The 14,587-nt window shown below is 45.3% G+C and overlaps 1 protein-coding gene across 4 annotated transcripts in view; it reads left to right on the forward strand.

The window, feature by feature from the left end:
* Positions 1 to 14,587, forward strand: part of LOC102381472 (CD209 antigen-like protein C) — a 29,520-nt gene that overhangs the window by 9,117 nt on the left and 5,816 nt on the right. For 2 of the 4 annotated variants that reach the window (XM_006023342.3, XM_025203823.1), the window contains exons 2-7: positions 3,274 to 3,507; positions 8,636 to 8,686; positions 10,880 to 10,999; positions 11,194 to 11,244; positions 12,029 to 12,154; positions 13,755 to 13,814. In XM_006023342.3, coding sequence (XP_006023404.1) covers positions 3,432 to 3,507; positions 8,636 to 8,686; positions 10,880 to 10,999; positions 11,194 to 11,244; positions 12,029 to 12,154; positions 13,755 to 13,814 — 484 coding nt within the window. In that variant the 5' untranslated portion in view covers positions 3,274 to 3,431. The remainder of the gene's footprint in view (positions 1 to 3,273; positions 3,508 to 8,635; positions 8,687 to 10,879; positions 11,000 to 11,193; positions 11,245 to 12,028; positions 12,155 to 13,754; positions 13,815 to 14,587) is intronic. The other 2 variants (XM_025203825.1, XM_025203824.1) reach the window with 2 other exon arrangements.

Here is a 14,587-nt window from a genome sequence, read left to right on the forward strand (position 1 = left end):
ACCCCTGGGGCACTCCACTTGATACCAGCTGCCAACTACACATCAAGCCATTGATTACTACTGAGCCTGATGATCCAGCCAGTTTTCTGTCCACTTTACAGTCCATTCATCCAGCCCGCACTTCCTTAGCTTGCCTGTGAAAATGTTGTGGGAGACCATATCAAAAGCCTTGCTAAAATAAAGATACACCACATCCACCAGTCTCCCCACATCCACAGAGTCTGTCATCTCATCACAAAAGGCAATCAGGTTGGTCAGGCATCACCTGCCCCTGGTGAATCCATACTGACTGCTCCTAAGCATCCTTTTCTCCTCCAAGTGCTTACAAATGGATTCCTTGAGGATCTGCTCCATGATTTTTCCAGTGACTGAGGTAAGGCTGATTGGTCTGTAGTTCCCTGAATCTTCCTTTTGCCCTGTCTTACATATGGGCACTATGTTTGCCCTTTTCCAATCGTCTGAGGACTCTTCTGATTACCATGAGTTTTCAAAGATGATGGCCAATGGCTCTGCAATCACATCAGCCAACTCCCTCAGCACCTTTGGGTGCATCCTATCTGGCCCTATGGACTTGTACACATATAGCTTTTCTAAGTAGTCCCTAAACTGTTGTTTCACCACTGAGGACTGCTCACCTCCTCCCCAAACTGTGCTGCCTGGTGCACTAATCTGGGACCTGACCTTGCCTGTGAAGACAGAGGTGAAAAAGGCATTGAGCACTTCAGCCTCTTCCTCAGCCTCTGTCACAAGGTTGCCTCCCCCAATCAGTAAGGGACTCACACTTTCCCTGATCCTCCTCTTGCTACGACATACTTGTAGAAACCCTTCTTGTTCCCCTTCACATCCCTTGCTAGCTGCAACTCCAGTTGCTCTTTGGCCTTCCTGACTTCACCCGTGCATGCCCTTGCAATGCTCTTATATTCTTCCCTAGTTATTTGTCCAGAGTTCTCGACTAAACCAAGCTTGTCTTCTGCCATACTTCTAGTCTTCCTGTGCATCAGGATGGTTTGTTGCTGCATTCTCAGTAAGGCTTCTTCAAAGTACAGCCAGCTCTCCTGGACTCCTCTTCCCTTGTCTGGCTTCCCAGGGGATCCTGTCCATGAGTTCCCTGAGCAAGTTGAAGTCTGCTTTTTGAAGTCCAGGGTCCTTACTCTGCTGTTTGCCATTGTTCCTTTCCTTGGAATCCTAAACTCAATCATCTCGTGGTCGCTGCTGCCCAAGTTACTATCAGTTAGAAGCCGAAATATACTTTCCCATCACAGAGTTCTGGCTCTGGGCTGGAGACCACACTTTTACTCCAATCCTCGAAGAACACCATGGCTGCATAGCTGAGAAGAATAACATCTCTGGCAAGGGAGAAAAGGACCTTCAGGTCAGATTGTAACTTCAGTTAAACTGATGCAAATTCGGAGTCACGTCCTGGAAATCAGCAGTGTGACTCCAGATTTACCTCAGGGTGACAAGGTGGAATCTATCCATTTGGCTGCACTCTTTAGTAATAAGTGCTTAGGTCCTGGTCCCTTGGTAGGGAAAATAATGAGCCAAGGAAAACATCATTGCTCAATCCAATAGGGCACCTAATATGAATCAAGTCAAGGAAGACTTCAGCTCATGACCCCACCAAGGCCTTCTACATGCTTCCAAAGGTTGGTTATCCTAACTGCTTGCAAAGCATCAGACAAGGACTTTAGCTCCTATTCCTGTATCTTGCTGCTGGTTTCTTTATAGTATACTTGGAAAACAGACATTGAAGCTTCCCTGTACTGCAGTGGACAAGGCGATCCCACAATGCAGTTCACCGCACTCGGAAAGTATCACTGAGCCCCTGCTTCAAGCAGCAATGCTGGGCACTAGGGAGCAGGCAGGTTCTAGAATGCATCGGCACAACTCCAGCTGTAGTCCAAGGGGCAGGTGTGCCTGGTAAGAGGAAATATTGCTGCCTTACGATAACCTGACTATCATCTTAACCTTATGCCCTTCTTAATTATCAGAACACAACTCATTACACAGGATGATGATTGCTGGGACTTACCAAATGCATCTGAATATTAACAGGTGCAAACACATCCTCTTCTAGTTCCCTCCCCTTCCTAGCTACATTGTGGTTTGCTGCATCAGTGAAGATCTTATTATAAAATAAACTGACAGCTGCTACCATGCAGCACTATCCTATGACCCAGCCCTTATCAGACAGAATCTGTCAAGCTACCTCCTCTAGGGAACTGCTGGGCATTATGGAACTGGAATTCCCTACTGCAGAGTGGTTGAAGTGGACCTCCCTGAAGAAAATTAGCCCAAGGCCTGGGAAATAAAAGCCATGAAAGCTGCATTTCCACTAGTCCAGCTTACAACATGACTGATGTCCACACATGGCAGAGGCCAGTGTTGCAGACATCCCTTGCCAGAGATGTTATTCTTCTCAGCTGTGCAACTATGGTGTTCTTTGGGACTTGGAGTGAAAATGTGGTCTCCAGCCCAAAGCCAGAACTCCATGATGGGGAAGTATGTTCTTGCTTCTACCCGATGTTTTGGCTGAGGGAACTCCAAAATTGCTGAACTGTACAGCTGGGATTTTCTCAGGACCATAGGAGTAGCTGCAATGGAAACTGGACTAAAAAGAACAGAGATTTGATACAGTTTAGCAATTTCCATATTCTTAAGAGATTCATGCAGTTCAGCGACCCACTAGCCACCCAATCACTGATCCCTCTCCCAGCTAATGTTTTACCCTGCACTTCCACAGAGGTACTGTGGTATGACTGAACTACATGGCACATAAGAGCCTCCACATTTTCCAGGTCTCCCTGAATTACTGCTGTGCCCAATGGCACGGGGTATAGAGTGGGTCAATGGGATTTAAGTCATACCTAGGCCTCATGCTGACTCCACAGAGTGAATTCCATCCTAAAGCCAGGACTCCAGCTGCTACAGATTAGCATCATTTCACTGAAATCAATCTGATCCCCAGCTGGTATATGTATACATTGCTCCATTAATGTCATTGAAGCAATACATTTTTATGCTAGCTACGGATGTCATCCTGAGAACCAACTACCAAATCCATGCAAGCCCACAGCAAAATTCCCTTTGGCTTAGATTTCAGTGCAGCAGTTGTGTGGAAATGGCATCATCCATGTTTCCAGCCATGCTTTCATTCTACTAGTCCTAGGCATGAGATATGGATTGGGAATTGACCATACATGTTGGGTTTAGAAATCTGTCATAGTGCTTTGCCGGTGATTTGCATGATGTTATTCATCCCACCCCTTGCAGAGAGAGGAAGTGAAACAAAGAGAGCTGAACAAGTGTCCCAAGTGAGATGTTAAGAGCAAGAAAGTGGGATGCCCCTCATATACGGTAGAGTTCTGCGTCTTGGTCTGGATCTGACTTGACATCAGTACTCCTGAGCCTCTGGTCTCCAGCAAGGAACCATGGCTGAGCACGAACTGTATGGGAACTGGCTGTGCCCTCCACCATCACCAGGAAAGGGACTGACAAGACGATCAGGTAAAGACAAGATGACTGGAAATCAGTTCACATAGCAGGGTTTAAAAAGGGGAGTAGTGTGCAGATGTGGGCACTGCGGGAATTGTGCAGTGCGTATAACTGTATGCATTTGGTGCATGAAGATGTGCAAGGATCTTTTGTGTACCATTGAGTGGATAGGTAAGCTCTGGTTAGGTGAGTTACATACCAGGAGTGTGACGGCATGTAGTTGCATGCTGTTCTTTTCTAAGTGATTGCATGTTTACATGTGCACCAATGTAGAGAGTTGTGTATTTATGTATGTGCATTGCTTTTTTAACATGCATATTGCTATTTCTGTGTTCAGGGCTGTGCTTGCTACCATTGTGATTTGAGTCTATGGTTCTTGTCACATTACATATGTTATGCAATGAACTGGTCAATCATGCAATAAATTTAGACTGGCCACACATGCAAAGTAATTATCACGCCATAAAAATATCCATCCAGCAATTAACTGGTTAATTGCTCAACACATTTAGACCAGCCATACGTGTAAAGTAATTATCACACCATAAAAATGTCCATCCAGTTATAAAAAAGGCAGTCAGCTACAGAGTTAGTGCTTGAAAATGTGTAACAACTTCATAGCTGATTTCAGTCCAGCTATAATTTGAACCTGTGGCAGGGTGCATAGTCTGGAGTCAATTTACATGGTAAGTAATCATTACTTTGCATGTGGGCTGGTGTCAATGTATTGTATGATTAACCAGATCATTGCATACTACATTTAACATGTGGCAGGGGCTTAGGTGTACACATTTATTTGCTGGATTTTTGTGTATGCAAATATAAATACACATAGTGTCCAAACTGCTGTCTGCATAAGCATAAGTACTTCTGTGTGTATTGGTGAAGATCACCAAATAATTAAAAGAAGAAAAATCTCCCCTATTTAAAAAAAAATAAAATCAAGCAGTTATCGCTTTAGGATTCTCCGCTGTTCCAATTTAGATTACTGTGTAAAACACTGGAGAAACACCTAGAAGCTGCAAATTGTTGTGGCGTGAATTAAATCAATGCTGAAATCAGGCCGCTAATGGCAGCAGGCACAGCTCCTCTGTTGTTAGCAGAGTTTAGCTCATTGGGGAAGCACATGGCATGACAGCAATAGGACATGGGCCAGATCCCATGCTAGTGGGTATACACATATGCAATTAATGTGAAGCATTAAACTCCACTGCATATTGCACTGGAGTTTATTGCTCCCAGGCACCATGTTTACATGTGCACCTGCCACCTCAGCATGTTGAGCCAAGTTGGAGCAGCCCCAGCTAACAGGAGATCCAGCTAGTCCAGAGCTGCTCCAGCCCCAGCTCAATGTGCTGTGGAGGGGGTGGCTGGAGCACAAGGGTGCTTCAGCATGGGGCTAGCTGGTAGGCAGCTCCTGCACTGAAGCACCCTCGTGCCCCAGCCAGCCCTATCAACGTCGACACATGCACTGCCACGCACTAAATACTGCTGCAGGGTAGTACTTGTATTTACAGATACTAACCTATGATGCTGATGCTGTTTATTAGTTTACTGTGATCTAATAGGGCTGCATGTGTAGATGTGGAGACTTTACTGCAGAGCCAATTAGGCAGCTCCACAGTAAACGTCTCATGTAGATGCTCCCAGTGTGAACTAGTTGAAGCCCTTCGTTGACTAAATTAAAACAGGTTTTTTTCCTTTAAGATTTACAACCACAAATATTTATGCCCAGTCTAGATCAGTCTTTGCAGTGTGTTAGCAATCTTCAGTGAACAAAAAGGCAGTCAGTTCCAGGCAATAATATGCAGTGTAGACAAGAGCTAAAAGGTGACCATAACATTTACACGGCATAGCCTGCTTCCCATAAAGTGTCCAAGGTTAGAGTAGAGGTCTTGGAAGCCAACCCTTTCAAGTCTTCTCTATGCTGCAAGACTAAACTGTGTTTGAACAGTGTCTGAGAGTTATAAGCCTCATAAGCAGAGTTATAAGCCTTGACATAGGATCATAGGAAAGTAGGGCTGGAAGGGACCTTGCAAGTCATCTAGTCCAGCTCCCTAAACAAGGTAGATTCATCCCTGACTAAACCATCCCAGCCAAGTGTCTGTCTAACCTGCTCTTAAATATTTCCACTGGCATGGAGGGGCACATAGCAGCAGGGCAGGCACTGGTGAGGCAAGGTGCAGGGAGGTCAGCCAAGGATGGCAAAGGGCAGGGGAGCAAGGGGCGGGGGTTTGGCCCCTCACCTCCCGCTGCTGCTTTCCCCACCACATAAGTGTGCCTGTGGGGGAGGGGGGGTGAATTTAATATGAGCTTCTACTAATTAGATTTTATACATGGGAAATTATAAATACATTTATAATTTTCCGTTTACAGAATGTAATGATGGAGGGGTGGGGACATCTTAAATTCAAAGTCATCTTGGATTTGGGTAACAGTGGTGCTTTTTAATTTTTGACTAAAGTTATTTTTGAACCATTCTGACTCTTGCACTCTTGTGTCAACATTTTCCATTACCTTATATACCTTTTCTCCTCATTATGTAATACCTTGATGTATTTATGGACAGTGATCATATCCCCTCAGTCTCGGGCTCAGAAAGTGAAAGTCGACTTCCTGTATTATCTCATAAAACAGGCTTTTCATTTCCCTGGTCATGCTCTGCATCCGCTTTAGCTTGAGTTTACACTTCTTGAACAGTGGTAACCAGAACTGTACACTGTGCTCCAAATGAAGCCTAACAGTGCCTCACATAAAGTGGCTAATATTTCCCTAACTTCTTTGGAAATCACTTTCTTTGTACATCCTAGGACCGCGATAGCATTTTTCACAGCTCCATCAGATTTGCAGCTCAGAATCATCGTGTGATGAGCTCGCACACCCAAGTCCTTCTCTTCCTTTGTAATTTCCAGTTGATCCCCTCCCAGTTTGTATCAGAAATTTTTCTTATTAGCTCCCAATGCACAGCTTTCCATTTTGTTTCATTTGCATGACCCTTGTCCTTGAGTCATCCAGTCCTTTGCCAGCTTTCAGTCAGTAGAGCCAGATCTCCAACTGGTCAGAATCAACATCAATTTGTAAATCAGCATCAACTGATTGAAATTTTAAGGCAGAACCCTAGCTGGAGGAAAAGGGCACTGTTCTATTGACCTCAAGGACCAAGATACTCAGATGGTGTGAATCGGTATTAATCTGTCAGAGCCAGAAGAGCAAATCTGAGCTAGTGCCATAGCTTACCTGCACTAGAAACTTGTATTAATTTAACTGCAGAGTAGTATGATACAAGGGGCATAACTATATAGGGATTGGTATAAAAGAGCTTATCCTAGCATAGCTTATTCTATTATATGAAGAAGCATAAAAAAGCACCTTGCTACTAGTAGAACTGCACCTAGAGCTGGGTTTATCTTAGCATATTTACAGTTTAGGCATTATCCAAAACAATTTGTAGAATAACTCCTAAGTCTCCAAGGTCACTGCTAAATTACGAAGTCCAGATGGTTTTGGCAAGACTTTTGCTTCATGTGGCATCATTTCCTTTCCCTGACTAGATGAATGTATCTCCTCAGATAATGTTTCTGGTAGCAACTATTTGCTTTTACACATGCAAATATCTCTGTCCAACTCTGCTCTAGTTTAAGTTGTTAAAGAGCAGCCACAGTGAAGATGAACTGGTTTCAGCTGCTTGTTTGCAGCTGATAAGTTTCTGGTGCTAACTACAAATGCCATCATGGAGTGTTCTAGATCAGGGGTTCCCAAACTGGTACGCGTACCCCTAGGGGTACACAAGACATCTCTGGAAGGTACATGGGAAAAATTCAGTTTCATAGATGTTAGGGGCTGGAATCATAGAGGAACCTGACAGATCATCAGGTCCAGCCCCCCTGCACATGGGCAGGAAAGACTGCTGTGATCAGATGACCCCAGCAAGATGGGCAACAAGACATTTTTTGAAGATCGCCAGGGTGGATGACTGTACCACTTCTGGGGGGGAACCTGTTCCAAACCCTCGGCACTTGATTTGTAAAGAAGTTTTTCCTTATGTCTAGCCTGAAGCAATCCTCAATCAGCTTGTGCCCATTATTTCTTGTCCTCCCCTGGGGGCCTTGGTGAATAGATGCTCCCCCAAACCCTCATGCACACCTCTGATATACGTATAGGCTGCCACCAAGTTGCCTCTGAGTCTTCTCTTCTCCAGGCTGAACAGTCCCAAGTGTTTCAGCCTCTCCTCGTATGACCTGGTCTCTACGCCTCTAATCATGCATGTGGCCCTCCTGTGGACTCTCAAGCTTCTCCACATCCTTCCTGAAGTGCAGTGCCCAGAACTGGATGCAGTACTGCAGCTGCGGTCTTACCAAGACCGAGTAGAGTGGGAGGATGACATCCTCAGCCTTGCTCAAGATGCCTCTGGATGCATGCCAGCGTTTGGTTTAGCTCTGCCAGCTACAGCATCACATTGGTGGCTCATGTTCATTTTGTTGGCAGTCATGACACCCAGGTCTTATTCAGCTGTGGTATCGGCAAGCACAGCACTGCTCAGCCTGTAAGTGTGTAGTGGATTATTTCTCCCCACATGGAGCACTTTACATTTCTCCATATTCACCAACATCAGGTTGAGACCCACCCACCTCACAAGCCTGTCCAGGTTGGCCTGTATTGCCAGCCTGTCTTGTAGCATGACCACACTCCCCCATAGTTTGGTGTCATCAGTGAACTTTGCCAGTTCACTTTTAATACCCGAATCCAAATCGTTGATGAACATATTGAAGAGCACTGATCCCAGTACTGAACCTTGAGGGACACCACTGGTCACCTTCCGCCATGATGACTCATTTCCATCAATCAAATACCCTTTGGGTCCTACACCGGAGCCAATTACCTAGCTACCAGACCATAAAGTAGTTGAGGGTGCATTTTCCCAATTTAACCACAAGGACTAATTATGTAACGGTGGTTTTAATTTTCATTATAATAATAATAATTGGCACTTAAGGGGTTAAAATATAACACATATGCTGGTAGGGGTACACAGGCAACTGGTAAATTTGGAAGGGGGAACCCAGTAAGAAAAAGTTTGGGAACCTTGTTGTAGATAATTCCCACATTCTCCAAATAATACTCTTTCCTTTCTTTGTTGCAGGGACTTATTCATTGGCAGGGAAAGCAGAACATATGAGTCACTTCAGATCAGGTGAGTCAGTTGTATTGCTTTCCCCGTATGATCAGGCTGTCTGCGTGGCTGTTTTGGCCACGCTCTGGACCACAGCATAAAGCAGAGGGAAACTTGACAGACACCTGTAACACTTTAAGAGAAGAAGCTGCTCGAGAAACAGCTTCCAGGTGGTGGAGGGAGGCGGATTAAGGACCCACCTGTCTGGGAGAGGGCAGGGCTTGAGCCATCTAAGTGCCTGAGCCAGTCCAGCCCTGAGAGCCACAAAAAGAGGAGCTCCTGGTAGCTCGGCTCCAGACCTGACAGTGAAATTAGAGATCTCTACTGACCCAGGAGCAGGACTAGGGTCTAGGAAGGGCCCAAGGTCCAAGAGGGAGCACTGCTAGAGACTGACAGGGTCAGGGACCTGCAGTTAGGAAGGCAGGAACCTAGAAGCCAGATCCAGAACTATGGGCCTGGGCTAAAGGCCCCGTGAGAGCATAAGGGGAGGATGTTGATAAAGCCAAGACCTCTATAAGGTAAATGACTATAAAATAACACCTGTGAGGCATATGACACCTGTGAGGTGTGAGGCATGGGACATGGTGTAGGGAAGGACGGAGTCATGCAATGAGGCCTTAAGGTTATGGGTACCCTGGAGAGGTATGAATATGCAATTAGCCCTTAAGGCTGCAGGTGCCTTGCAGGGGGCACAGACAAGCCCAAAGGGTCCAGTGAGCTTAACAGCTGGAGTGAGGGTGGTAGAGTCCAGGAGGGATTTGGTTGGACTAAGGCTCAGTCCAAAACCCAAGGGCAGCCTCCCTTATTTAATCTTAATTAAGAACAAGGTGGGGTAGGCTAGGAGACAAGGAAGTGCTACTTTAGGGCATTTATAGACATGCTCCAGGAGGTGCGGGGGGGGGGGGTTAATTAGCGTGGCTTCAAGATCTGCACTGATTAAAGTGCCCAGAGCATCATACGTATTGGTGTCCCCACACTGAAAAATGGTGACAGGGGCGCTTTAACAAAAGCAGGTCAAACAAACTTTAGTTAAAGCACTCCACCACCATTTTTCAGCACAGGGATGCTAATAAACACAATGATGCTGGAGTGCAGTAATTACCATGCTCCAGTGGACTCAACTAATCAAGTCTGTTCCAACATGCTCCCTGCATGTGTATAGGAGCCTTTAGAGCAGGGTGGTCAATTATTTTGGGTGGAGGGCTGCTTACTGAGTTTTGGCAAGCCATCGAGGGCCACATGCCAGGCAGCCAGGGGCAGATATATATTAATTTTCTAATTTTTTTAGGGGCCCCATGGGCCGGATAGAATGGCCTGGTGGGCCGCATCAAGCCCATGGGCCGCATTTTGCCCACCCCTGCCTTAGAGACAGAGCTGGGTCAGAGCCCCATGGCCACCAGGGGGCCTCACGGCTGCCCTGTGACTCAAACCTGACATACATGACACAGCAGAGACGGGTTCAAATCAGTCAGAGCTGGGAACCTTGTGTGGCCTTGGGCAAGTCCACATTTTATGTGCATCTTGATTTTCTCATTCATGAACTGGAGATACATTTCAACTAACACATAAAAGGTACTTTGAGACCTATGTTTAAGGAACGAAATTTTCCACCTCTCTATACTTTTAAAAAATTATTACTATTTGTATTTCCTTAACACCTAGAAGCCTAACAAATGATCAGGATCCTACCCACAGTGTGGAATCCCAATCTCCTGTTGGCTTCTAGGTGTCAAGGTATAAGAGAATTGAATCCTGACCCTTGAAAAACTGCCTATGATCATAAAGTATTTCCAGCTGCACTTACTCCATTTACCTTGTAGGCAAACCCTACATCTCCTAACTTCAGTGGAGTTACTCCAGATGTGTATCACTATAAAGAAAAAGCAAATCAAGCTTCAAAAGAACTAAGTGACAGTCTCATCCTTCCAGCAATAATGAGGACAGCCTGTAAAAAAACTTGTTGCAGGTAGTATAAAGTCCTGTAGATCCAAAGCTACCGAGAGTCTCACATGGAGAATATAGTGTATCTTATTCATATGTTTAGCGTAATACTATTACACTTAATCTATATAAGTAATATACATTCCTATGTTGAATCAGATTCCCACATGACACTGCTCAGGGCTGAATTCATTTAGACCACAAAATCAGATAGCACAGTATAGTATAGTCTGCCAAGTGTTGCACTGTGATGAATTCTTCTCTTCTGTTTAGACTCACCTGATAGCTTTGCTGATGAGGAGGATTATGATGATGTGTCCTTGACTGAGACAGGAAATCACAGACCGCAGTGGGTGCCAGCTGAAGCAAACCAGGGAAGCAAAGCTGTCCCAGGTAGAATATGCTCTTCTCCTCATTCTCTTCATTCCAGGGACTGTATTAATTCCCTGAAGTCAATGGGATTTTCACCAGAAATGAATTTCACTCCTTATTGCCAAGCAATGACACATGCTGGAGAAACAGGCTTGTCTGACCCATGTTGAACTCACACCTTCCTCTAATGCTTGCACTTTCCTTCCCATCTGTAGGGGTTTATGTGCTAGCAGGGAAACCAGCAGCTTCAAGTCCTATTGAGACAGGTAAGTCAGGGTTCCTACAGTCAACTTTTCCTTAAACCATGCCATGTGAGTTGCTCAGAGTCAAAGGATTCAGATGGGTCACAAAGCAGCCATGAGAAAGGTGTGTTTCTGGTCACTGTCGACTGGATATGTCTTCAGCTTTAGTTTACTTTCCAGCAAGTAGTTCCTTAGCATCTTTCATGTAAAATCAAAACAACATCTCTATTAGACTTCATGGAGTCTCTAGCACTTCTTTTCAGAAGTCAATGGTGTAGACTGGAACTAGTGTCTCAAAGGTAAAACTCCAATATCTCTGACTTGCCCTACCACCCACACTGAGCCAGCACAACACCCATGCCTGGGACAACATTGAGAACTGTACCCTTGCAACAAGAAGGTCCTGCATTTCCTTCCCCAACTTCTCACTCTTGCCGTCTAACCACTAGACTCCATTCCCCAATAGGAACAGAATCCAGGAGTTCTGATTCCCAGACCAACCATGAGGCACCACTCCCTTCTGACAGCTGGAAAGAGAACTAGTCCTGAATCCAAGATGTCCACCATCCTCTAACCCCTGCACCACTCTTCCTGTTACTCTTTTGAAAGAGTCATCACCATTGTTTTGATGCAAGCTACGATGATTCCAAAACATTTTAAATAACCATGGAGTTTTTCTTGAAATTCAAGAGCCTAGCCTGAGGGGAATAGTTCTGGGATTCTTCCTGCTGGGAAATCCTGCAAATATAGTAGAATGGAGGCAGGGGACACAATTGTAGATTGTTCTAACTGATGTTGCTCTCTCCAGCTGACCCAATGCCTCCCTCGGCTCAAGATAGATGTTGCAAGGAGAAGTCCATTGTGGTTTTATATATCCTGATGGTGGTCTGTTTTGCAATATGGGCAGTTTCCCTCTCCTTTGCACTGGCAAAATGTAAGTCCCACTGTTCACAAACAAATTTTGACACGTGTGCATACCTTGATGTGGGAGAGGGGAGGATATGATACATGTCTCTGAAACAGCATATCTGTTTTAGGACTAGGATGCTGCAGGGACAGAAGGGGGGCAGTGCAACAGTTAGAAACTTTTTCTTACCTCTTCACCACATACAGTTACTGGGTTTGTTACATTAGTGCAGGGTTGTCCAACTTCTCACTGGCTGAGGGGCCACATGCCCAGGGGCTCCCTGCCATGGACTCCCATCACCACTGGGCCATTTCTCCCATGCCTCCCCCCGCATTCCCCTGCTGTGCTTTCCCCGCTATATGGGCTTCCCTCACCCTCTCCACCTCACTGTCTCCCTTGCACTCCTCCGCTGCATGAGGCCATGTGGATCTCAGAACCGCAGGCTCCCCAGATATGCCATCCAGCTCGCAGGGACAGGGACGGGATGCACAAGCAGGAGGAGAGAGGGAGCTCTGGTGACTACAAAGCAATGGGGGCTGCAGTGCCCAGGAGAGAGTCCAGGGAGCTGCAGTTTAACTCTTAGCAGGCCACGTGGGCAGCCCTGCACTAGTGAAAAACATCCCTGATGCATGTGCATACACACAAAACTCAGCTACTGAGTAACAAGGCACTCCCACTATATACACACAAGTAATGGCAATATGCATGCAGATTTCAGTGACACTAGCACCAAATTACCTCCCAATATATATGTATACATAGTTTACGTTCGTACAATCTCAGTAACGCTGGTGAAACAGCTTCATCTTCTCTCTCTCACATTTGCTATACTACTGTAAATCCAGAGTAACTCCACTGAAATGATGAATCTCTGGGCCTTGTTTTCCACTGTCCCAAGCCTTTCGCATTCATTCACACTCAGGGAAAAATTTGCTGTAACAGAAACCATTGGTTTACAGGGAATACTATAAGCCCTGTATTCTCTTCCCCATTCTGTCAGCCTCCCAACATAACCAGTAGTTTATTCCCATCTTGTACTGGTGTGAATGACTGCACAAGATGCAGGGCAACTAAGATATCAAGATCCATGCATACAAGTAACCCTGCTTTACCGCTGAGTGCTAAACAGGCTTGTGCTATTCCTGAACGTGAGGAGTTACCAGCAGCCCCAGAGAAATCCCTGCTCCAATAATTCAGCCAAGTCCCATTCAGCTACAGACAAAGTTCATGCCATATCCTGTTCCAGCAAGGCTCCTCTGGATGCCATTGTAAATTCAGAGCCATCAGTCTCACAATAACAGGTCAGATTCTCCTCCTGGCTATACCTACATAAAGCCAAAACCATTCCATTAGGCCAGAATCTCAACTGCTGTAAACCAACATAGCCCCATTGACTTCAAGACATAAACCAACCTTTCATCAGTGGGAGGTGGAAGGAAACCTGCCTTGATGGGAAATTATCACCTCAGTGCACCTTCTGAAGCTGCTAGTGGAGGCAGGATACTGGACCAGATGCATTCCTGGTCTGATCTTGTGTCATCATTTGTACGTTGCTGTGCTAGCCCAGGATCTGGCCCACTGACTTTTAGATGCATGGAATAGTCCCATTCTTCTGTTTCCCTTTTAGACTTGGAGCTGTCGGAGGAGTTAAGGATGCTAAACTTGAACCACTCAGAGAAAAGTAATGGTAGGTTTCTGGACGCTAGCCTACGTGGCAAAAGTACTTCTTCTTAACAATGGAGAGAGGTAGTTCTGAATAAGCTGTGGATGGGTCAATTTAGTTTTACCAGTCCTTGCCCTTCTCTAGCATGTCTCATTCAAGCATCTCAAAGCTTTCTGCATGCTGAAAAAATAGCTAACTCTGGCATAGTTTAGCAAATAGCTATTGCTAGGTCTGATTCTCCTCTTACTAATATCAAGAGAACATTGCTGACTTCAATGGAGTTTCTTCTGATTTATACTGATGTGTGGAGTTTCTCCAAATTCACACCAGGACAACATCACTGACTATAACAGATTTGACTTACATCAACATAATATCACTCAGCCCAATTCAGCGACCCACCAGAACATGCTGATATAGCACCATTGACTCCAATGAAATCAGTCCAGAGGTGCACTGGTGCCAGTGAGAGGAGGTCAAGGTCTTAGACTTCAGTTAAACTATTCCTGCTTAACGTGGGATAATATGCAAGGAGAATCAAGTCCATTATCCTCATACAGATAGAGAAAAAGTGGCACAAAAAGGAAAGCCGAGTTATGGTCACACAGAATCTGCTAAGAGTTAGATGTATAAGCCAGATCTCCAGCAGGTATAGCAGTACAACTGTAAATTTATACCAACCAAGGATTATTATTATATTGTGGTGTAATTCGTCCTTTGCAAGCGAAGATGACCACTTCCAGTGTGGGGTGGGCAGGGAGAAGAGAGAAAAGAAGTGGGAAAGAAAAAGGGAAAGA

Source organism: Alligator sinensis, unplaced genomic scaffold, assembly GCF_000455745.1.
Source record: "Alligator sinensis unplaced genomic scaffold, ASM45574v1 scaffold707_1, whole genome shotgun sequence".
NCBI classification, from domain to species: Eukaryota; Metazoa; Chordata; order Crocodylia; family Alligatoridae; genus Alligator; species Alligator sinensis.